This window comes from Gordionus sp. m RMFG-2023, chromosome 4 (genome assembly GCF_954871325.1).
Source record: "Gordionus sp. m RMFG-2023 chromosome 4, tfGorSpeb1-WG-v2, whole genome shotgun sequence".
Classification (NCBI taxonomy): domain Eukaryota; kingdom Metazoa; phylum Nematomorpha; class Gordioida; order Chordodea; family Parachordodidae; genus Gordionus; species Gordionus sp. m RMFG-2023.
Window position 1 is genome coordinate 15106948 of NC_088778.1, and position 27437 is coordinate 15134384.

The window sequence follows — 27437 nt, forward strand, 5'->3', positions numbered from 1 at the left end:
ATTGAGTACAGAGAAATGATTTTCTGAGAGATTAACTAGATTTTCAAATGAGAATGAGAACTTTAAATGACATATGCTTAAAAATTAAATTTAAATTTCACAATAAGTGTCTATCTACGCTGTGTTTAAAAGAAATTTCTGATGCTGATAATAATATTAAACAATTACCATGCTCAAATTCATGTGAAGCTGAAAATATTACATCAAAAGTAAAATTAGAAGAAAATATCTTATTGCCAAATATAAGATACATCGAAATAAATTCTAAATCTGTGGCTGGTAATAAGTATTATTAGTATTTGTTAACATTTCTATTTAAAAGATGATATCTCAAATATATTGGTACCTCATATATGTAAAAAATCCAGATTTTATGAAATTAATTCTGGTAATATTTTCATGAGAATTTATTTATTGTGCAATTTTATAGGCAAAGGATTGATAACAGGATTTCTTAATAAAAAAATTAAATTAGATATTAATATTTTGGAAGGTAGAAAATCATATTATCAAAGGCATCAAGTTTTATTAAATTTATTTATATAAAAATTAATAAATTGTTTAGAAAAAAACAAATCATTTTCAATATAAAAATTATATCAAAAGTTTTAACCTTTTGAATTTTTTTGATTTGAATGAGATGCCTGCCTTCAAAGCACATAAACAAGAATATTGGACTACTAATGATCAAATAATACCTCTTTATACAGATAATACACTTACAAAACCTTATAATTTATTTACTAAACATGGCAAAAATACAAATGAATGGAAAAATTTTATATCACAATGGAAACAAAGTAATTATACATCTTTATGTTCAAAATATTTATCATAAGACTGGGCCTGGCCTACTATATTTTAGGCTATGCATAAAATTTAAATACTCAACAATAAATTTGGTAATTTAATGATGTTTATGGGCATGACTAAAATATGCACCCCTACGTGCCCTCTATCAAAGAAGTTTAATTTAAATTATATTATTTTAGAATTGTATTTAGATAAGATGATTTAAAAAATGTTCATTTTATATTATTGAAAATTCTTTTATTCCTCCTTTTGTTATTATTTTGTTTGCAAAAATAATTAAAATATAGACAAAGCATTATTGAAAATTATTTTATCCCTCCTTTTGTTATTTTAATTATTTTTGCAAGCAAAATAATTTTATATGGATGGGTTTTAATTTAATTGTCAATATGTTTCATTAAATCATCACAACACTGTATATATGATTCTGCATTCATTTTTTTATAAATTAACTTTCTATTTTAGTAGTCATGTAAAAAAATTATTTTTTTATAATTTTACTATGTTACATTTTTTTTTAAATTAAAAAAAAACATTTTTTAAATCATCTTATGCTAAATACAATTCTATTATAATATAATTTAGATTAAGCTTCTTTGATAGGGTACACATAGTTTCCATGCATATTTTAGTCATGCCCTTTTTAAATAAATTTTGTCATTGTGATATTCAATCAGGCTTAAAAGGAAAAATAGAAAGAAAATATAACTTTAATTTTTTTCAGGCAACAGGCTGAGCCTATATTTTGCTCATATATTACCTGATTTATTTTAAATTCCTAATTTTTATAAATCCAAAAAATTTGGATTTTGCAGGTCTTTTATATTTATTCTATTATTTTAGAAATAAAAATGTAATGTTGTATATTTTATCGATCAAATATGATCAAATTCAATTAAATGTTTCTATAAGTATTCACTTTATTAGATGTGTTAACCTGTGCTCTAAAGTTTTAATTTAGTGGTTTTTAAAATTTTCATCATCATTCATCGATGCACCAAATTAGCTACATTTAAAAAATGAATTATTTGTAATTCATTGTTTTAATTTATTTAGGCACTCTTAGTTTCAAGATTGTTAATATAGTTTGGTTCTTAAATCATTTTCTGTTGCACTAATTAAATTTATGTATTTTTCATTTTCCAAAATAGAACAAGGAATTGCATTTTTACTCAGGGTCACTCATAACGTATTATTCTATCGATTTTTATTAAGACAAATTTATATATAAATTTGGAATGCAAGCAAAATATAAATAAATTTGAAATCAACTTTAGTTAAAGATTGTTGGGTCATGCATTATTCTATCGATTTTTTTAAGACAAATTTATATATAAATTTGTGGAATGCAAGCAAAATATAAATAAATTTGTAATCAACTTTAGTTAAAGATTGTTGAAGTATTAAGTATTATTTTGCAGAGATTGGTCATAAAGAGGTATTTAGCATTGAGTAAACCTATGGTTTAACTTTTTTTGCTTTTCTTTTAGACAAATGATATCTGGCCAATCAGATTCATTGATTTTTATATTTGTTTCTATTTAACTACAAAATAATAAACCTAGGTTAATTGTTTATAGCTTTTGAGAGGAAAGAAATTCTACAGACTCTCTGAATGGATTTAGTAAATGTGAATAATTTGTTAATTAAATCCCATTCGTTATTGAAAAGTTTTAAAGATTGTTGCCCTATTACCCACACCTTCTTGCATAATTAATATGCTACCCCAATTGATAGGGAATTTTGATTTTAAGGTTTTCATATTAATTCGATTTGTATTGCAATAAGTACTATATAATTCATATTTTATTAATCTTAATACTCACATTTAAAAAAATAATAATTTAATGTATAGATATAATTAAATATCATTTAAAAATTTTACACGCCGCCCCGCCGTCGTAAAAAAATTGACGACGAGCCTGGAGCGCGGCTCATCTTAATTGACGGCTTTTTCGGCGTGGGGGTAAACCGGCGTATACTGATGGCGCACGGGTCTGTATTGTAATAACAATTATACAAGATATATTCATAAATAAATGCATATTATTAAATTTGGTAATATTTTGATTCATTCTTGAATTACTGTTTTTTTTTTCACTTTCTACGGCAGAGTATTTTCCTGGTTTAATTGAATAATGACTTTCTTTTATATTTTTAATAAATCATAAAAACGCTAACTAATTTTCCGTAGTAAGAGTTTTCAATCTATATCGGTTCTTTTCATGAATATTACCCCAGAAGACCAATTTATATCTGAAGAAGAAGTTGAACTTGCTACTTCCTTAAAGGGCGAAGTGAAAAAAGCCCCTTCCTCTAGCTTGATGCTGAAATCTGATTAATGGTTAGGGATTCTACCGCATTTCACATATTTTGTTAATCGATACCGCCTTTAAGCGAAAATTTATTATACCACCTAAGATGACTTAATTATCACCACCTTGTAGAATTCCTAGTTCTTTTATCATATCACAAGCTTCGTCGAATTCATTAATCATGAGATGTTGTCCTTGATATTGGGGATTGGTAAGTAGGCAGCATTCTGACAATTCTATTTAGACCATTATTTATTATTTCAAACATAAATTGTTTCCTTCTCTTGAAGATAATAATGGGACTTGCCATGAATGAACAATATGTTTTTCTAAAGATAACGTCACATTTTTTTATTTAGTACAAAGTGCATTTGTCTCCTTGAATTCTCAACAATGTAGCCAGCGGTTTAAATTAAAGCTTTAAATAAATTACTTATTTTTCATGGGTATATATCACAAATTGTTTCTTCAACCACAGACGCTTTTAAAGCTCTTTTGCAAATTTGTATTTGTTAAGTACCTTTTATTGAAAAGCCCATTTCGTTAAACTAATCATACTTTAAGCAAATAATATGGCATGTTGATTTCTGTAGCGGGAAAATACTGCACATGGTATACGTATTTTTAAAAAATTGTATGCCGTGAAACTTTACATTGTAATGTGTATGCTGCACATCCATAAAATTGAATATGGTTAAAGCCGAATTAGATTTTAAAATTCTCCAAGCAGCTTTCATATTAATCGCATGTAACTAAAGAATACACTTATAATTGTTGAGAAATATAATCTGTTTTATAGCGATTTTCCTATGTATTTAAAAACTTATAAAATACAGGAATCAGTGTAATTACCTTCAAATTTATATTGCTTACATATTGGATATTGCTCCACTCATCTGAAACAATTGATGAATGAGAAGCTTTATGTATAATATCCGCAACCTTCACTTCTATAAATTCAAAAACTTTATTTATAAGAGGTCTCGCCAACTTCTTTCAACTGTATAAGTTATAAATAAGGTGTATTCTTTTAAAAACTCTTGCATTTATGGTAATATAAAACTGTACATTGCTTTTAAACAGTCTTTTCAAACATTTCATCAAGTTTTAATATCTTTGGATCTACAAAACCTTTTATACTAGATACGGTCGTTTTGTAGGAAACAAATAAAATATTTTTACTCTCGGAGTTAAAAAGTAAGAATTTATTGAATTTCGAATATTCGCCATATTAAATCGTAAAAAAAATTCATTTCAAATCAAATGATATACAATAAAATTCAATAACAAAAAAAATTCATTTCATAATTAATTAATGATCCAGATTAAATATATTACACATCTTATATATACTAAAAATTCGTTGGCAACAACTTTTTTTCTTGTCCTCAAAAAAATAAAAATGAAGTATTTTTATAAAGATTTTATACATATTGGCCATCCTTAAAACTGGCTAGGATCAGTTTCAAATGAATAATATAGGCGACAAGATAAGAGCCCTTACATCAGAACCTAAAGAATATTATTATTTTAAAAAAAATCTACAAATTACTATTTTAAATTATAATTATTCTTTTTGGGAACTTGTAGTCCCACCTCCGTTTTTATAGAATAAGGTTTTATTTTATATTTGATATTTTAATTTTCATATAATTTTATTTGATAGATTATATTAAAAAAGTATAGTATTAAAAAAATATATATATAATAACAGTTACAATATAGTCTAAAAGAATGTAAAGATGATGATGGATAAAGGGATAAAATATGATAAACAATGTGCGGAGGCTTTGAAAGAAATACTTTTATATAAGATTTTTACGCGAAGAAAATATCATATGTAAAGTCGTATAAAAAAAATGTATACAAAAAAGCAACGGGGTTTCGTTTAAACACAACAGTTTACTTTCATTTAATATTTTAACAAAACAAATCAAATAAAAAAAATAAGAAATATTGTATTTGTAAATATAATCAATATATTTTCATGAATAATCGACTTTGACATATTAATTTAAAAATAAACATATTTGGGATAATCACATTTAAAAATACCATTTCTAAAAATTTATTATTTTCCAAAAATTCCAAGTTCCGAAAATTCCCAGAAATAACAATCAAAATTTTCAATATTATATTTATATGCTATTAAATTGATATACAGGTACATTAAAAAAAAATGCATAATAATTATATGATACATTATAATTTTTAGGAGCACATATGACAAAAAAAATTAATTGATGAAATCCATCGTGACTTTAGAATTGATAAAAAATTTATAGTAACTGTGACGGACAACGGATCAAATTTCATCAAAGCTTACAAACAATTTATAGAGTCTATGGAAGAAGGTATTGAGAATGATTTTAACATCAATAAAGACTAATATATAGAATTAGAAGTCATTGAAAGTATTATTTAATAGATTCTTTTTAAAATGTAAAATTTATAATGATATCGTAAATTTAATTAATGATTTTATTCATATAAATTATTTATTTGTTTATATTTTAAGGTTAAATGGAACCATCAATATAATTGCTCAGCATCATTGTCTATGCCACGATGAGTCAAATTACCCCACCAAATGCCAAAAATGCTATCAAGAATTCTCCTATCATTTCTAGATTTATCATCCCGCAAATGTATTAAGTTATGGAATACTAATATTAGGTCTAAAACTGCTGTGTTGATTAAAGCAGTTTCAGGGAAATAATTAGTTATTGCACGCTGTACGAGATGGAATAGCATATTATAGTCTAACTAGTTTATTATAATTTAAAAGTGAACTACCATAATTATTTGGAAAATTATCATTGCAAAATAATGTCCCAATTGGTTATAGCAATTGACAAAATAAGAGGCGAAATTACCTGCTATTTGGAGAATCAGCTCTAATATTAAATTTCATTAAAAAATTAAAAATTTAATTCAAACTGATCTTGATTTTTGCAGATCATTAGTTTTTGCAGTAAAAAATCTTTAAATAAAAGATTTAAAAATATATATGAATTTTATAACTTTAAAACGGCATTGTGGCCACTGTTTATCATCCTTACTTTAAAAATCGTTAGATTGATGATGAAAAAGATAACAAAAAGAATACCTTAATGATTTATAAATACATGATAACTATTTTAAAAAATAATGTCGAAATTAATATGCCAGCAAATTCTATGATTGCATTTGTTCCAAAAGTACCACCACATCCAATTCAGATAATTTAGTAAAGGATAAAATTATATGAAAAACCACAGGCGTAATATAAATATGTTAAATAATGATTAGGGCTGTGCCGATCCACATATTTTTCACCGATCCGATCCGATATTTCCTATATTGCTTCAACCCCGATCCGATACCGATCCGATATTTTTACTGATTTTTAATCACCCCCGTTTGAACCAAATGTAATCAAGAAATCAATATTTTTTATGCAAAAAATCGAATTATGAATTTAATTTAATTTTTTTAATTCTACAATTAAGACTATAATAAAAAAATATATATTTAATAATATATCCATTTTATGTTGGAATTATAAAATTGTAATATTTAATATATAAAATTATAATATATTAGATTTTTTAATAAATATGAGAGCCTCTAGATTTTCTGGGAATAAGCTTCTACGATATAGACTATTTATATCTCCTGCCGTACGGAAGGCAGACTCAGATGATTCCGCAGATAACGCATTTTGCAAAATTATCTTTGTCTTTTGTAAATATTTCCATAATTCAGATACCATATTTAAAAAAATTCATATATTTAAAGTAGAAATAAAAAAATTGGCGTTATTTAAAAAGATTTAAAATAAATAAAACTTTGGGTGTTCCTTTCTATTTTATAAAAAGAACTTTTTAAAATACTATAAATCTATTTTAAAAAAGATATAAAATTTAAAAAATTATTTAGAAAATATTATAATAATGTAATAACAAAAAAAGAAAAGTAAAAAGAACGGATCGGTTTTTTACAGGTATCGGCCCGACCCGATATTTTTGGAAACGTTAAATATCGGTACCGATCCGATCCGATATTTAATATCGGCACAGCCCTAATAATGATTAAAATATTAAATTTAATCAATATTACCTTGAACGATCCACTTAGCCAATATGGTTAATAGCCAAATCGTCAAGGGCTAAACGGCAAATTGTTTGAAAAATTATATTAAAAAATAATGCTGATTTATGATATTGCATTATTTATATTTACCAATTAATTTTTTATTCTGATAATGTTTTCATTTTTATAATATGCAGTTTTTTTAAAATATATCTTTCTATCGCATCATCTTAAATAACAAATTTGTTAATTATTTACAATTTTAAATCTTGATCATTTTGATTTTGACTATTTAAAGTTTAAAAAAAAAGTATCTTATATATTAGATACTTTAAAAAATACAAGTTTCTTATATCTTATTGAAATTTATGTATCTTAAATACAAAATTTGTAAAGCATTTATATCTGGGTACAATTTTCTGAAAATTTGCCCCACTCTTGGGGTACCCTATACACTTTGGAATACATTATTGGTCAAATCAAATCTTAAAAATTTAAGAATCGCTCTCAGTAAATGGCTTAAAATTGAGAGATCGAAAGAGACCTGCAAAATCGAAATATTTTGACTGAGTCCGCTTAATGGCAATTTAAAAATCTAGGCCAAGTCAGTTGCGGTTTGCAGCCAGAATTTTTAAATAATTTTAAAATCTTTAACTTAAAAATTTTATTTTATTCTCTATTTTAATGTTATATAAGAAATTTAAATATTCAAAATGACTTTTAATTTGATACAGATACAGATGCTTTTTAAAATTTTGTATTTAAGATACTAGACAAAAATTTCAATAAGATATACTATACCCATATCTTATTTTTTTTAAATATCGAAGATCTATGATACTTTTTTTAAACTTTATTGTAGAAAATTGACAAATTTGTTATGTAAGATGATATGATATAAAGATATATTTTTAAAAATAGTATATAATGAAAAAATATTAGATAAAAAAAAAATAAATGTAAATAAATTAACATAAATTTTCATTATTTTTTAATATCATAAATTTTTCAACAATCTGTCGTTTAGCCTTTGACGATTTCGTCATTGATAACATTAGCGAAGCTGAATAATCGATCACATGGGTAGAGGATAATTACATTTTATTAAATTTGAAAATATTTCTTTTGTATTTTACTATTTAAAATATTTATATTGCGCCTGTTGTAAGACCCCTAATTCAATATCATTTACTGAATTATTTGAATTGGATGTGGTAATTTTAAAACAAAAGTAATCATGGAATTTTCTGGCATATTAATTTTGACATTATTTTTTAAATAGTTAAAGCTTCGTGCATTAATAAATCCTGAAGGTATTTTAAGGATGAGAAACAGTGGCCAAAAATGCCGTTTTAAAGTTAACATCAAATTCATATATATTTTTAAGTTTTTATTTAAAGATTTTTTGACTGCTATATGGAATAATCTCAAAAATCAGTTTGAATAACTACATTTAATATTGGAGCCGATTCTCCCTTATAGTAGCTGATTTTGCCTTTTGTCAATCGCTATATCCAATGAGGACATTATTTTGCATATTTTTTCAAATATTGCATTTCCAATATCTATTTATTTTCAAAATTTTAATTTTTCTTATAAATTTGGTAGTTCGCTTTTAAATTATAATAAACTAGTTACGCTATCAAACATGCTATTCCATCTCCTACAGCGTGGTATAACTAATTGTTTTCCTAAAACTGCTCTAATCACCTCTGCAATTTAGGCCTATTACTAACATCCCCATAACTAATACATTTGGCTAGTGAGGGGTGATAAATTCTAGAAATGGTGGGTGGATCCTTAATAGCATTCTGAACCTATGTTGTGGCAATATGGCTCACCATATGGCATAGATAACGAATGTGCTGATGATATTGATATCTCCTTTTAACCTTTAAATAAACAATAAATAAAATCTTTTAATTTACGATATCATTATAAATATCGCATTTAAAAAAGATACTATTAAATAATACTTTAAATGACTTCGAATTCTATACATTTTTCGTCTTCATTGATGTCAAAATCATTCTCCATACCTTCTTCCATGAATATTCAAACTGCTTAAAAATTTTAATGAAATTGATCCTTTGTCCGTCTCAGTTGTTATAACTTTTTCATCAATTTCAGACTCACGATAGGTTTCACCAACTAACTCATCTATTTTATCCTATGCGCTCCCAAAAATTTCCTTACAACAAGGGCCTGAGATTTTCTTTGTGAACTATCTTTTGAGAGCTAATTTAATTTATAAATTAATCATTTCATTATCCATTAACAAGTCATCCCAAGAAAGCTTTTCTTCTTGGTAGTCTAAATATCTGCAGTAGTGCAGATATATGTCTGAGATTTCAAAAACTGTTTTAAATTATCAGTTTCATATTTGAGCAAACATCAATTTTTCTTTGCAAAAATATTCGAGAATTTTTTAATTGGTCATGGTAATTTAAAAGTTGTTGGCCCGTGATTGTTAATTACTCTTAGGGAATTTTTAATTTTAATTAAATTACAAATTTTCATGTTTTACATTTATTCAAATCATAATTTATAATTAGTACATGTATTTTTCCGTATTAATTTAAAATTAATAAAAATAATTTCGTCTTTTTCGTGGTAAGAACCTTCTTGTTTAATTTACTTTTAATTAAATTTAAATACTTTCATATTAAAAATGATAAAACCTTTCATGTGTTTTAAGTAAGGATACGTCGACTAAAAAGGCGTTACTATTTTTGAAGAAAAGGAACGCCATTCGTTACCTTCTTTTAAAAATAATGAGTAACGGTAACGCTTTTCTTTTTTTTGAGTAAGGGTAACGCAAGACGTTACTTGTTATCTTAGTTTTTTTTCTTGAAAAATATGGAAAAAACATTTTATTATTCTATTATAAAATTTATTTTTCGAAAAAATTATGTAATCAGCAACTATTGAAATAAAGAGAGAATTTACCCGTCAAATAATTTAAGCCAAGTTTTTTAATCAGATACCAAATTATTTATTTTTATTTTAAATTTTCAGTCAAGATTATTAATCTTATTAATATTGAATAAATAAAAATATGTTAGTTTATATTCTTATTCTCTAATATTAATTTATTTTATAAAGAATATTATGTCAATTGTACATATTTCTTCAGATGAAGATGATTTATCTTGCCCTGACCCCAATATGAAACATTTTTTACACCAATAAAAAAAGTACAAAGTTTACACTTTGTAAAATTGTATCCCAACTCAAATATTTTCTCAATTATGGAATAAACATGGACAGTCTCGAAACTGTGAAGCCATTTTTAAGGAAAAAATGGTAAATCCTGTTATAAAATCAAAATATAAGTTGTCAACAATATTTCAACTGTATACCTTTTTGTCTGGCAGTTTTGCATTAATAAGTAGCTTACAAACTTAAAATTATTTAAAGCAATTTTTTTAAGTTTTAATATTATAATAGTTTATGGTGGGAGTGAGATATCCCAAATGTTCTAAAATATAAAAGCCCCAGCGACACGTTCCATAACATGAAATCATATATACATATATTTTTTAATTAAAACTAACCATAGAATATAAATGAACGACTTGTCATTATCTAAAAATCTCTGCGATTCGATTTATCACAAGATTCGTCAAGTTGTTTATTCTCCTTAATGAGACTATTAATGGTTATAATTTTCAATTGATTCGAACACATCTATGAAGATGAATATATTACCAATAATAATTTACCCGCTATTTAAATTAGATTAACCGTCAACGATAGTAGGAAGCTTGTTATTTCGGAAGCTTGTTATTTCCAGTTTGGGAAAATATCATGACAAGAAAAGGCAGACTTTGATTCCTTTAAATAACATCACCAGATTATTTTCTAAAAGATAGAAAAAATAATATGAGGATCTGAATGATGATCATGTTGAAGATATCAATTAAATTTGAAACGCGAACCCGGTTCAATTCTATTTTAAACCAAACCGAAATCCATTTTAAGTTTATCCTTGAACCTTAACTTGATGCCATAAAAATTGGAAAACGGGTTAAGTTCAGGTTGAAAATAAATAAATCATTTTGTTGTGGACTCCTAGGCAATGGCGCAGGCTTGAATCCAAAAAAGTGCCACTCTTTTCAAATATAATAAACCTTTACTTTATCATTATCGTAATTATGGCATTTTGAAGATAAGGAAAACTATGTATTATTATAGAGATATAAATCACATTATCATTACGTGAAAATAGAATTATGGAGATTGTTGTTCCTTAAACGCACAATAATATTTAAAATTATGAGATGTTACGAAAAATATATAACATAATTTAACAATAGGGATATATGCTTTAAGCGGCAATTATTAGATACTTTTAAGAAGTATTAAAATTTAAAAATAATTTTTGTTTTTGTGATTAACACTATTTGATGATATGATGTTTAATGCGGTGTTATTATTTATATAAATATTAATGAATAAATAATTTTTAAGATCCAAAAATCCAAATGTTCTCGATTATGCCTTTTAAATACGAAGCGGGCTTTTTGCACAACGCCATACTACAACTTCAATACCCAAATAACGATAGCTTGTACTCTCATGGGCGTATCCAATTTTTATTTTACATTTCTGGACGAGAAGCCACAGTAATTCTTATCATTAAAATTATCCTTGTTTACACACATTAGTCATTTTTAAACATTTACTAATTATTTTATTACTTTTTTTGGAAAATGATATATTTAACATCTGATTTAAATACCAAACAAAATAGTCAGAATGATAATTTTATTTATATCTGCACCATAAAATCCTTAAAACTTTTATAAAATCTTCATTTCTTAAGGTTAAATTAAAACTAAACAAATTCTTTTTAAAAAATTAGAAGCTTAGCAAAATAATTAAAACATGGTCATATATTTAAAAATAAGAAACCTATCGATTTGTTAAAAAAACTGAGACTGAGAATATTATAATTTGATATCTATTAACAAAAGCTTAATAAAATATTTAACGAATAGAATATATTTATAAATTCATAGATATAATATTTTGTCATAAATTTTGAGGGAATTATGGTAGTTCACAAATTTGTGTCATTATTATTATATAGAAGGTTATAAATTCTAATATCTTACCTATTCATACATTTATTATTTTTATTCCACTCCCTTCAAAAAAGTATATGAGAACTGCTATGTATGATAAACCGCCTTACAGGAGCTTTTGGTACAACTATGCATCCGTTAGCTACAAAATGTTTTACGACATCGAATTCTTAGACAAAAGACCCTTGGGTGATTTTTACCCTGATCTCTCACCTCTTCTTTTAACGGTATAAGTATAAAAACCTTTGAATTTATCTAACCCGTTATCTAAATTAAAAAACAGGGAAATACTCATAAACGAGAACTTTATAAGCGATTTATACTTGTTTTACCCTATCCAGGGTACTTAAATAGTTTGTAGGTTAGCTGTTAATTATTAAATAAGGATTGCTATTAATCAACGTCTCGTTCCCTCTGCACCCAGACTGCGAAATAAAACCTACTATAAAACCAAAATACTAGGATTGGTAAAAATTAAGTTTTTTTATAAAAATTCAAAAAATCGATTTATTTGATTAAAACATTGTTTTATTTTATTTAAAACAAATTCATGGATTTAAATATTCCTTAATTTTACATGATTTCGTCCTAATTTTCTTACTAAAAATGGCAACTATTATCCTTAAAAAAGCAAAAGAAATAATTTCATATTACTTATTTTTTTATACAAATTACAATGGAAATATTTTTAAAATTATATGAAAAAAATTATCGGTATTCTATTTAAATGCAGTAAAACTTATCTAATCTGGACATGATATTTAAGAAATTCCCTAATTTGACTAAAATTTTGAGTGCCAATCAAATTCATAATAACTACGATTCGAAATTAAAAGATCTTAAAAAATTGAGCATCTAAGTTGTGCAAATTCTTGGTTCAAATCGTGCGCAAATTAGACAGGTTTTACTGTATTTTTTAGGAAGTGAATTGGTATATAATAGTCCCTTTGTTAGTGATAATCCATTTAATTTTCTTACGCTATGCCTCATTTGAAAGGGGTGGGGGCGGGGTGTTAAATTTGATTATTTGATAAAAATTACAATCATAGAATAATTTAAGTGGTTTAATTGTTGAAATATTTTAAAATATTTTGGTAAAATATCATATATTTATTTTAAGAATGGATAAATGTTATTTAAAATGATAATTATAATTTTTATAAGGACTGAGGCTTATTATGCCTTTCTTCCACGCTTCATTTTGAAATGTTGGGTGTTCGCCTCATTAAGCATACATAAATTATATTTTTTAAATTGAGTACATGAACAAAAGCTCGTCATCCAGTTCTCTAATTGAAATTAATTTCATTCTCATTGAATGCATCTGAAATTGATCAAAATCTATTTATGTCTTTCAAGTTCTTCAGTGTAAATATGCTTTCTAATAATAGAAAAGAAAGAATGTGGTCAAAAATATATAATGGTGCTTAATGATATAAAATATCCTTATAGCAAATATAAAAATTTAGATTTTTTTTAAAAAAAATCATGTTAAGTAAATACTTTATTTTTAAATTTAACGTTAAACACTTTTTTATTTTATATTCCATAAAAAAAACCTTAAATTTTAACAATAAAATAGTATTTATCAAATTTGATACATAAATAAAAAAATTGCAATAAAAAGTTTAAATTTTTAATATAAAGTCAAGTTTTTATTAGTAAGTTTCCTTATTTTTAAATTTAAGGTCGAAAATACGTTTTTTACCATATTTTTTATTTTTCACAAAAACACCTTAAATTTTAACAATAAAATTAATTTACTCCTAAAATAATAATTACTATAGTCTTGAGGCAAATACTTTTTTTGCATCAGTAAAATATTTAATCAATGAATTTATTCAAATTGCGATTTAAATTAAATCATTTTGATGTAATCATGCCAACTCTACAAATACTAGTACACTATGAATTAATACATTTTTTTAATTTTTATGTAGCCAAAATTATTCTTATATTATATCATTTTTAAAAAGGCAAGTGTATAACCCATAATTTTTAAGTTAGTAAACATCGACCATAAATAAATGCCTGTGAATATAGCCCATCTCAAACGGGTTAACAATATACCTTATATATTATGATGGAAATTTCCCCCAGAAATTAAGAAATTTTTAGAAATTATTGTGAAAAAAATTACTCTATTAGAAATTAGAAATAATAAAATAGTTTTTTTTTCATTTGAAAATATCATATTTTACCTAATAAATTTTGATAAAACATGAATTGTAAACCCTTCTACCATAGCAGGTTTACAAATGATTTTGAGCAAAATATCTTTGTAAATCATAAAATTGAACATTTTTTAAAAGATCAAAATTTTTTTTAAAAATATTTATAATTTCAACATTATATATTTTTATGCATAAATATCACCAAAGATTTACTTATAAAAGATTTCCTACAAAATTACTTTATAATTTTAGGTAAAATTTGGTCAAAAATTCTGTTTGAACATTCTTAGACTCTTCATTTTGGCAACAAATTTTTTTTCATTTTTTTCTAATAGCATTAATATGAAAATAAGAGGCTTGCAGGGGTCCAAATTTTAGTCCAGACCCAGATTTTAAAATCCGTTTTTCATCCCATGTTTTTAAAATTTCGTCATTTTAAATAATGTTGTAAATTGTTTTAAAAGAAATTGGAAATATACTACTTGTATTATTTTAACTTGTTAATTGATTGATATCATTTAAACTTATTAGGACTGGTCAGGGTTTTATAAAAATTAGCCTGGCCCGGATTTTTAAAATTTTGCCATTTTAGCCCATGTTCTGGGAAAGGTTTTGGGTCTGAAGATCTTTGATAAGAATATTAAAATGAAATATTAAGCTTATGTAGTTTTTCAAAAAAGCTGAATGTCATTTTTAAATCTAGATGCTGCATTTCTTTAATTTATGATACAATGAAAAGCGCCAAAATAGTCGTTATTCACCACATGTAGAATAATATTTAAAATAACATCTATATGATTTGTTAGATACATGCATTTTTTTTTTATCATAAATTAATGTATAAAATATGTAATTTTTAGGATAAAATTTGAATTTGGAAAATAAATAAAATTTAACCTTCATTCTTTAATTGGCCTTCATACTTAGTAGAATAATGAAATTTATTATCAAATGAGGTTTTTCACTTATTCTATAAATGGCTTAATAATAAGAATGTCAGCACTTATAATAAGTTTAATTCAAAAATTATTGGAGTCTAAAAATGGAATAATGAGTTTTTTCAAATTAGATGTTTGTTATATGACAGCGATAATAAATGGCCTAATGTGTCGTTAGAAACTACGATTTTAATTGGGTATCTTTCATATTATAAAAATTGGCCTTTATAAATCTTATGAAACCGAATATAAGATTTATGGTTATTGTAAGAACTGGCAAATCTTTCGATAAGAACCTCAGGGTCTTGGCTTTGATCCTACAATGATACGATGAAAATTTTATTCTTAAGAAAATATCAAATAAATGTTATTTTTTTAGAATAGAATAGCTTTATAAATTGAATAAAAATTTGAATTTTTCCTATTAATCATTTTTTTTAAATTTGCTACGGTTAATCCCTATTTGCTACTGTTGTTAAAGTAACTAGTTATATTTTTGCCAAAAAATAGTTACTTATTTTTAAATATAACTAGTAACTGCAATTTTTAAAAAGTAATTTCAAAAGTAAATAACTACTTTCTAGTTTCTTTTTATTGTTAAATATTTTTTGTATATCTCATTCATTATCCTTATTATTTAAAAATAATTTCGGTTCGGGCTAGGTCGGGCCTAATATTTTTTAAAAAATTTCGGACCGGGTCGGGCTTAAATTTTAAATATGATATTACATTTTGTCAGGTAAATTGATATATTTTAAAATTCTTGCAAGAAACAAGGCTCTAATATTTTTTATTTGTAGAATTTTTTTTTACTATTAAAAAAAATTAAATTTTTCTATATTTAGATAAATTCGGGCGGGGTCAGATATAATTTTTATTTCGGATCGGTTCGGGAAAAATAAAAAAAAATTTGTTCGGGATCAATCTGAGCAGGACAAATCTTTTAAATAAAATTTCTGACCGGGCTTGAAAAATTAGGTTCGATGTATACGATAATTTCTCAAATTTAAATTTACTGTTTACTGAATATAATGTCTCATAAACAAACGCTCTTGTAGAAAATTTGTTTAGACTAGGAAAGCTTATTTTTAGATATAAACGAGTATTCATTTAGACACCAATTTTGAAAAATTTATTGTTAATGAAGTCCAACAATAATTTATTAAACCCAATTTTTATAAAATATAAATATTGTATTGTGCTATATTTTTTTCGGTTCATATAGATATTATATTGTGATTTTTATTTTTTATCAATGCAAATAAATATTATATAGTGGCATATTTTTTCAGTGCGATATTTGAATTGTATTTTATTTAAATTCCTTAAATATATTAAAATTTGAAAAATTATTTTGTTACAAATGTAACTTTTAGCAACAATAATTTTTTTTAAAATTAAGATTGATCGGGAGGAATAAAATCCTTGCACTACATCTCTAGCTCTCCTACTCCAACCGAATATAATCACTAATCAAATTTTTGTAAAGGATTTAAAAAAATATATTTGTTTCCTAGTTATATCTATAAAATCCTGTTTCAAACATGTTTATACTTTTTAAATAAATGTTGAAAAAAATTAAGACGAGTTATCATAATTGAACACTTTCAAAGTTCTAGTTCTGACGCCATTTGGAAGAAAGAAAATAAGCATTCTAACTAACGGGAAATCCCTCTAGAATTCACAATGTAGGATTATCTATTACGCTTATACTCTTTCCTTACTTTTTTTAAAAAATATACCTTTATATAAAATGTATCTCCTGTAGTGTATCATTTGAAATTAACAAGTATTTTAAATATATAAAATAAGTTTGAAGTGATACTTTAAAGTGAAACGCTATATTAATATATATTATATTTATTTTTAGAAAAAAAGGCCTAAATTCGATTATTCTCACATGTACCTTGTCAAAATGACCCCTAAAAAGTCTTTGTACGACGATTGGGATCACGAAAGTTTAACCTTTTTTATGTCTTTTCTAAGGCAATTGCTAAGAAAACCCGCTGGAAATGATATAAAATCTTTCTTCGTCAAATGGATGGGCGCTAACCAATACAAAAGATTTTTGGAGAAAAACGTCAACACGCCCTCCACGATAAAACTTTTTCAACGGGAAAAACCTAGTATAAATTAGTTGGGTTTTATTTTATCTCTCTCGAATGACTTCTTTTAACCTTCATATATATTTACTGACAACAGGTTCAAAAAAAATCTAATAAAACTACTTAAGGGATCTAATAAAAAAAGGGAATGAAAATTGACCAATAGGGAATGTTTCAGTTAACGTTGTTGAGCTCGATTTGAGCCGATTTTTAAAAATGTTTAACTCAATAGCTCAATATTTTAGCCAGAAAAATATTGCTTACTTCTCAAGATTCCGCTAATAGATGGCAAAACCTTTGTGTCATTTATTTGCAAAATTTTAAACAAGCATAATATTTTTCTGGGTAAAATATGTTAAGCTTTTTTAAAAATCGGCTCAAATCTAACCGTTTAACAACACTACGCGACATGATAATTTTTATTATATTCATATTTATCGAAGACCGTCATAGGTCGAAGTTTTAAGCAAGGTATTTATGATTTCAAGCTAAGCACGGTTATTATTTTTACCCAAACCGAATTTTTAAAATTTTGATTATTTTATGGCCCGGCCTTTTATAAAAATCAAAAAAATCATTTTTTTAAAATTTTTATAATAATATAAAAACAATTTTATACAATATGCCATGGATGAAAGTAACTATTGAGACAAAGTTATTAATCAGGCATGCATTCATTTTACTATATTAAACTTTTTTTTGTGGAATTTATGTTTAACCATTGTTAATTAGCAAAATAATATTGATTAGAAAGTAGTTTATCATATACTATTATCATATCAATATATAACCTTTCCCATTTTTAATAATTCTTAAACATTCTGAGTATATAATTTATAATTCAAGACAGGGTTGTGAACCCGAACCCTGAACCAAAACGCTTCGAGCACTCAATATTTTACTGAACCTAAACCCGAGCCCTTTTTTAAAATTTAGGGTTCAATGACTTTTTTAAAAAATTATTAAAATTTTATTTATTTTAAAGAATATACTAATAATAACTAGGGCTGTGCCGATATTAAATATCGTATCGGATTTGCACCGTTATTTAGCGTTTTCCAAAAATATCGGATCGAGCCGATACCTGTAAAAAACCGATCCAATCTTTTTGCTTTTCTATTTTTTTGTTATTTAATGTTATATATATTTATTTTACATAATTATAATATTTTTTTTTATCTATATTTTTTTTTAATTATAGTCTTAATTGTAGAAATAATTTTTTTTTAATTAAATGCATAATTCGATTTTTTGTATATATTGATTTCTTAATTACATTTGGTTTAAGGGGGGGGGGTGAAAATCAGTATAAATATCGGATCGGTTTTGAACCGATGTCGGAACTTATCGGATCGGCGAAAAATATATGGATCGAATAACATATTGTCACCTGAGGATTATACTATTCTATGTCCACTTATTGAAAAAAATTATTTTTTCACAGAGTTTTATATTTTAAGGTCAGAACTATCTATCCCAACAACAAAAATGCTAAAAATGAATCCAGATTTCCAGGAATCCCCAATATTAAATTCTACAATGTGTTTTTTTAGATTATATTATTCTATTTCCATCCAACTAATAGGATTATATTATTATATATCCAAAAAAGGATAAATTGTCAAATTATTCTAACTCCAAAGTTTTTTTTTCTTCTATCCTTTAAAAATATGTTTATTTGGTAATTTTTATACTTTTTGAGGATATGCTATATCTATTTTAAATAAATTTTATAATAATTTTTCATTTAAAATGGCCCAAATAATTTAAGAAGAAAAGATAGATAGGCTCTACAATTTTATATCTCTAGTATTAAACAATGAAGTAAGATGATGTTTGATCTATATTAAGATAAATGTAGAATAGAAAATATCTAACCGGTCCTAGAACATGCTTATACAATAGTTAATTATGGCTTTAATCTAGGATTTCATAAACCATGAAAGATGTGATCTATGAGGAGTTTAAAATTATACAGTCCAATATTGAATTTTTATACAAATATAACAATCATGTAAATAATTAGAATTCCTCTCGGGAGCAACAAAATTCCGCGAGTTAATATCGACAAAGAGGTCGCTGTTGTTTGTTTTGATTTAGAAAAAATTCTGTCCCTTTTAAACTCAACATCCTCATTTTTTTACCAACGTAAATTAAACACTTACACAGCCCATTGTAACATCTATAAAAGGGCATATTGTGCTCTATGCTCATAGGGAATCTCAGGCGGAGTGCGCATCAGCTTTGATAAAAATTTTAAATCTAATTTTAAAAGATGTACCTAACCTTAGAGAAAATATTTTTCAGATTCATGTATTCGCCAAAATCAAATTCCATCATGTTCTTTAATTTGATCCATTTTATCGTGAAGCATCCTTCAATTAAAAGCATAACACAAAAATACTCAGAAACGGGCCATTCGAATATACAAGAGATCGACAACGTACATAGTCAGATCGTTATTTTTTTTATTATATCAAAAATTTTATCATATAGGTCTTTCTAAAACTGTGATTTACAGCCCCTTGAGCTTATTGCATATTTTACCAATGAATAGATCTAATCCATTTTAACCACCTAAATAATGATTTTTTGGAATATCAAGGAAGTTTCAAATGTTTTAACCAAAAGATCCCATCTATTAAACAAATTTTATATAGTCAAGGGCACCCTATATTCCTATTTTATAAAACTAATCAAAAAGACGATATGTTTTAAGTAATTCCATAAATAGCTCTAAATCCAAAAGTAATATTACGATGAGTCAGATAATTCCGGATATATCCAAGTATTGCGACTAGTAAAAATTGCTTGATAATCAAGGAAAAGGTTGAAGACCACAAGTCAATGCTCAAATTTTCCCCAGAATTTGATAGAATTTATGTATAATCTTTAATGGGATAAATAATTTTAAAAAGTTTTTTACATTTTAAATTTCTTCAAACATTATGCTATATTTATATCAGAGACCTGCAGGCCCGGTCCTAAGCCCGGCCCGGCCCTATACCCGGCCCGGCCGTATTTTAAATTTTTTAAATATACCCGGGCCGGGCCTAAAAAATTTTTTTTAAAATATATACGGGCCGGGCCTAAAAAATTTTTTTTAAAATATATCCGGGCCGGGCCTAAGATTGTTAAACCCGGGCCGGGCCTTAATATTTTTTATAAAATTTTTTACATTATGAGTTAATGGTTATAAGATTATATTATATTATAGTTATGATTAATATAATATTGGGTGATGGTTAACACACCTAACACTCACAGATCGATCTAATTATTAATTTCCTGCAAATTTATACAAAGTATTAATATATTTTTTTATAATTCATATCTAAATTTTTACAACATATTTTACCAAAACAATCAAATAAAGGAATATCTTAAATAAGCCCCAATATTCGAGTATTAATAATATATTTTTTATAATTCATATCTAAATTTTTTGAATATTTACCAAAACAATCAAATAAAGGAATATCATGGCACAAAATACTAATGATATAATTAATAAAATTAAAAATAATATTTATTCTTTTAGAAATACAAATAATAATTTAAAATCTTAAATATGGGCTAAATTTAACATCATCATAGATGAAAATAAAAAAAACATTGGCTACGTACAATGTAAGAATTGTTCAAGTATATTATCTTATAATTATAAACATGGTACATCACATCTAAAAAGACATAAATGTGATGGTAAATCCATGAAAATTAATAAATTTTTTTTACACCTGAAAAACCAACCTATAAATGTAATATAAAATATTTAAAAATTATAAAATAAATTATATTAATATTGTGCAATTAGATTATATTTTCAAAATACTATTTATTATACATGCATTTTTTTAAATAGCGATTTATTTTTATTTTATAAATTAAATAGTAAATTAAATACAATATATTATATTCTCAAAATATTTTGCATTTTTATAAATTAAATATTAGTTTTATTTTTTTTAAATGCAATATAAAATATAGTATATGCTCAAAATATTATTACCATTTTTATGAATATTAGTTTTATTTTTATAAATGCAAAAAATATAGTGTATGCTCAAAATATCCATTTTTATAAATAACAGTTTTATAATTTTTATAAATTCAATATAATATTCTCAAAATATTAGCCTTTTTCATGTATTTTTTAAATAATAAGCGATAATACTCGCTGAAAAATATAGTAAAATACCTCATGGGTAAATTTTTGTATATACCAGGTCGAATATAATTTTAAAAAATTCCGAGCCGGGCCTGAAACTTTTTTTTTAAAAAATATCCGGGCCGGGCCTTAAATTTTTAAATCCGGGCCGGGCCGTAAAAAATTTTTTTAAAATTTATCCGGGCCGGGCCGTAAAAAATTTTTTTAAAAAATATCCGGGCCGGGCCTAAAAAATTTAAAACCGGGCCGGGCCGGGCCGTGCAAATGGTGCCTCTGCAGGTCTCTGATTTATATGTTATATTATTATAAAACCGATAAATACAATTTGAGAAATTACCTGTTAAAAGTTATTTTTGGAGACAAATTTAAGAAAAAATGCTAATTTTACATGGATATAGAATAACATGAATTTTGAATTTGAAATTTAATTTTTATTCATTTTTATTCTATCTCCAGGACATAGAGAACATTTACGAATTTTTTCAATTGAAATTTTATTCTATAGCTCTTACCGTTTTGAAAAGAGGAGGATCATTTTTTAAAATCGCTCTCCTGTAAAGTTGGGAAATGTGGAGATAGAATAGTATAATACTAAGGCGGCGATTTATAACACGATATTAAAATATAAAAAAACGTAAATTATTTAAAACACTAGCTGATAGTCTCAGAATTTTCTTATATATTCAATGATGGATGAATTATTTGATGATGAATGAATCAGATATTTTCCTCTCTTATAAGGTGTGATTTATAAATTTATATTTTTTACACAAAACTCATCTAGTTTTTTATATTATAATTACAAATACAAATGAATATAATTTAATTTAAAAGATTTTTTATTGTGCACATAAATTAAAATTATTAACCATATACTTCATAAACATATTTTATAAAAAATAATTAAAAATTTTAGAATAACTCCTCATCTATATAAATATAAATTTCTGAATCACATTACATAAGATAGGAAAATTTCTGATTCATTCATCTTCAAATAAGGGAAAAATGTATTATTCATCCATCATTGAACAAAGAAGAAAATTCTGATTCCCCGTCATTCTTGACAGGCTATCAGCTAGTGACTTATATTTTTAATAACAAATTCTTAAAAATCCCTAAAATATATGTAAAAGGCAAGGTCACAACAGGCATTTTTTTTTGTTATTTATGCTAAAATAAAAATGGATTAATATTTCCTCCATATATACACTTCACAATGGCTTTCTTTATTTCCTTATGTACAACAATTTCTTGAATCCAGCAATTATTAGATTTTTTTTTCAAATGATTTAAATAAGGCATATCTGTGGTTTAAATATTCTTTATAAAAAGTGATGGAAAATGAAATAATTCAGTTATTGAAATTAGAGACTGTTGGAAATGTACGAAGGCCCTGAATTATAGAATTCTGCAAAAAGATTTTTCACACTTAAAATTTTATTTCTTTTTTTGAATTTAACAACATAAAAAAATAATATCGAATAATGATTATAATTTTTATTTTTTTTCACAACACAAAAAATATTATTAAAAAAAAATATTATTATTTACAACAGAGACCTTCACGGGCCTTGATTTATTCATCAGCCTCCAGCCCAGGTCAGCAATAAAAATAATTTGCAGGCCCAATCCATATTTAATAAAATATTCAAACCCAAGCTCATCATAAGTTTCAAAAATTTTTCCCAAGTTTATATCCAAAAATTTAATTTATTGTTTTAAATGAAAATAAATAATATTTAAGTGTATTTAGGCAATCACTTTGTTTGCAATACTGAAATTTATTATTATTAGAAGAAAAAAATGCTATATGTTTTTAAGATAGTCACAGTTTAATAAGTAAATTTAAATGAAAATTTTTTTAGGCTTTTTATCAAAAACCCTGTCCTGACCCAGGCACGTTAGTAAATATATTATACCTGGCATCCCATGGGCTGCAGCCTCCCCATGAATATTTTTGATTGAAATGTTAAAACATTTTCAATCATTAAAGTATTTTGTCACCTGAGTTAGAGGTTATTATATCTCCATTTTTATCAAAAATATTTTTTTTGATTGATTGATTATTTAACTATTTACATAAAAAATCTTAGAATTTTAACTTATAAATAAATTATAGCTAATATTAGATTATTCTATCTCCCTATTTTTTCTTATTAAGAAAAATATATTATTCATTCACAAAAAATAATCAATTCATCCAGCATGATTCTTTAAAACGTTTTCAAGTATTATGTAAATGGAATTAAGAGTTTATTTAACTTATTGTATGGTTTTATATAAAGATTCCGATATCTGGTTCAAAAAACAAAATATTAAAAAGAATATTTTTTATTATTATTTTAAAGAAAAATAATATTATCATAATTTTGATTCATTTCATTAAAATATAATTAAATTTTTAAAATCAAATTTTCGTCGGTTGTCTTGTTTACAATAATTATTATTCAATAAAATTTTTGGATTTAAAGAGAAATTGTTTGGAGAATAAAATAATATTTCTTAAAATAATAAAAATAAAATTTGGTATTTATTCTATCTCCAGTTTTAGAATAATAATAAAAATGAATTTTTAAGAAATAAGTGATGAGGAACTATTAAATATACACATGAATTTCATATAAAACCTACACTTACCTCAAAAAATCATTTAAATGCTTTTAAGACCTTAATAAATACTCTTTTAAAAAACGACCTCCTATCTTAGATTAGAATCAAATATGGGGTCAACCTGATTGTGTCACAAAAACTCTGTGGTGGTATCCATCCCATTGCAATTGGCTATTTAGAAGATTATTATCAAAAATAATTGCTATGGGTTAAAATCCAGAGTCTTAATATATTAGGTATACACAATTAGGATGTGTTAAGGAAGAAGTCAAAATAGCATGCCATTCGATTATATTCAGAATCCTCTTCCTAACATGCATATTATTAAGGTATACTTTAAAAATGCTTTTGATAACAAATTTCGAGAACATTTCATTAATTTTTTACTCCTAAATTCCTAGAGACATTTATGGTAATATGTTTATAACTGGTAGCGTGTCTTGTCCTTCACTGGGGAAACACACAATTAAGTGGCTTCCACCACCCAAAAGAGGGTGTATCCAGTGCAGTGAATTTGCATCCACTGTTTGTCAGTAAAATTTACCCTACTGTCAGGGCCCATTTAATTAAATAGGGATGGTGGTACCTCTTGTCGATAAGCCAAGATCCACTAAGTGACAGTAATTTACCCTACTGTCAGGGCTCGTTTAATTTAAGAGGACTGATGATACCTCTTGTGGATCCACTGATTGACAGTAATTTACAAAGATTATGGTATGAATAGTAAATAGTGTGCTTATCTTTTTAGAATATTTGTTTCAATAGATTAGTGAAATTTTGATGGTAATCATTATTTATAGGTTTTAAAATGATTACATGAATCCATAATTGTAACAAAATCAAGTATATTTAATGGTAAATTTAGAAATAAAATTAATGAATGATTATAAAATAATTTAATTAATTATTCTGTAGTTGAGTCTTTAAATCTTCCATAAATTTATTCTGAAATCTGGGTATATATTTGCGTATCATAATAATATTTTCACAGAGTTTTCCATATGATTTATAAATAGAACTGGTAGCTAAATAGAATGAATGTTGAGTTTGGTATGGTGATTACTATTGGACCGATTACTCTATAATCATTTTTATTGGACAAATATTTGTTAAAAGAACACTACTAGCTAAATTTGATTGACGTTTTTTGAGGATTATTATAAAAGGTAAAACACATAAAAACATTTTTTGGTGAAAATTATTTTGCGTGTAATTGTTTTATTATGTTTTAGATTTTATGTAAAAATTTACCAGCATATTTTGTAACTTTTTTTATAACAGATAATGTACAATCTAATATTATGTATTTTAGAAATATATATTTTTGTTTGTTTGGATTATTAATTTAAATGTAAGACCAAAGAAAAGAACATAATCACAAGGTAAAATAGCTTTATTAAATGCAAATAATAAACTATCGAGGTTAGGTATAAAAATCAAAATAATTTTAACATCCCAATTTTGGAAGATATCATGATAATTTGCATATGTTCTAATTATAATGATAAATTATTTTTATGATAGGGCTTAATATAGCAAAATAAAGTTTATAATAAACTGTTGTTTCTTTTACTTTTTATTTAATTTTATAAACATTTATTTTTCTGGACCACGAACCTTGAACCTACCTGAACCCTGAGTTGATTCAGAGATATTTTACTGAACCAGAACCCAAATCTGAACCATTTTTTTAAAAGGAGGCAGTGGCGTAGCTAGGAATTTTCCTTAGAGGGGGTCCATACATATAAAATCCTGGGTTAGCCCTTTTGCCCGGCCTTCGGCCGGGTTTATCTTAAAAATCATAACCACATCTTCGACAATATATATAAATATTTTTAAATGCATGAATAATGTTATTATAATTTAGTAGATTATTCTCAATGACTTTATAATAATACTACCCAGAATAAATTCAATAGTAATATAATATCCTTTCACAAACATCAAAACCAGAAAAATATAAATATTAATGGTATTTATTTGATACAAAGTCACTTTTAAGTCTTTTGAACGTATAATCTAAAAAAAAATTTGCTCTGGGAGGGGTCCAAACCCGAAAACCACCCCCGTAGCTACGCCACTGAAAGGAGGGTTCTTAGCCTTAATTGAAGAAAAGAAACTTTAAAATTACCAGGGTTTGATTATTTAGACTTAATTAATTTTTTTAACTGCATCTGAATTAATTTTATTATCAACAAAAATATTGATAAAATATTGTCAATATTTTTTATTAAAATGAGCATAAATAATTATAGAGATTTTATAAAATTTCGTTAAATTTAAAACTATTAAAATAATTTTTATAAGAGTTTATAAAAAAAAAATAATTTAATGCATAGAAGAACTTCAATACTTATGTTTTGCTTGATAACAGTGGCCGATGCTCAAAAGATGATAATTGAAACTTATTTCTATTTAAACCAGTCTATTTAGATTTTAAATTATAACACCACCGTATTCTGTTTAGAGGAAGCTATATAGATTAGAGGTCTGAAATGGGCAGGTATTTAGCCCTTCCGCTCATACTTCGGGCTGGCATAGTCGGGTTTTCTAAAATATTTTCAACATTGAAGGGTTGGCTGGCGGGCTGGTTAAAAATTTTAAATAATGGGCGCGTGGGCTGGTGAATTTTTTATACTTTTCAGTCTAAATGAGTTAAGCAGACTTTAATTTATTAAAAATAGTTTTATTTCATAATTTTACATATATATGATTAATTAAAATAAATGGATCCAAATCAGCCATTAAAATATTTTTTAAACATTAGGCAGGCGGGTGGGCGGATTAAACAATATATATCAGAGACCTGCTGAAATTTTTTTTTTTTAAATATCCGGGCCGGGCCGTATTTTTTTAAAAAATTTATACAACATGAATTATTATATTTGTCAATTAGATATGGTTATAATGATTATATATAGTTATGATTAATATAATGTTTGGTGAAAATTAACACTAGCTAACACTTATAGTAATTACATAATATAATTATAGTTTTCCTACCATGGAATAAATACGCTAAGGCATTATTATATAATATATGTTATATTTTTTATTAATTAAAATATCAGTTTTATTTTTTTTATAAATACAATTAATATAGTATATTCTCAAAATATTATTTACACAAATTTTATATAGTAT

At 25.2% G+C, this 27437-nt stretch overlaps 1 protein-coding gene across 1 annotated transcript in view; it reads left to right on the plus strand.

Moving 5' to 3' along the window:
• Positions 1-27437, plus strand: part of LOC135928243 (uncharacterized) — a 41248-nt gene continuing 13811 nt past the window's right edge. The window contains exons 1-7 of the mRNA XM_065464647.1: positions 1-279; positions 323-388; positions 431-522; positions 566-800; positions 11676-11830; positions 12367-12519; positions 17275-17530. Coding sequence (XP_065320719.1) covers positions 48-279; positions 323-388; positions 431-522; positions 566-800; positions 11676-11830; positions 12367-12519; positions 17275-17530 — 1189 coding nt within the window. The 5' untranslated portion in view covers positions 1-47. The remainder of the gene's footprint in view (positions 280-322; positions 389-430; positions 523-565; positions 801-11675; positions 11831-12366; positions 12520-17274; positions 17531-27437) is intronic.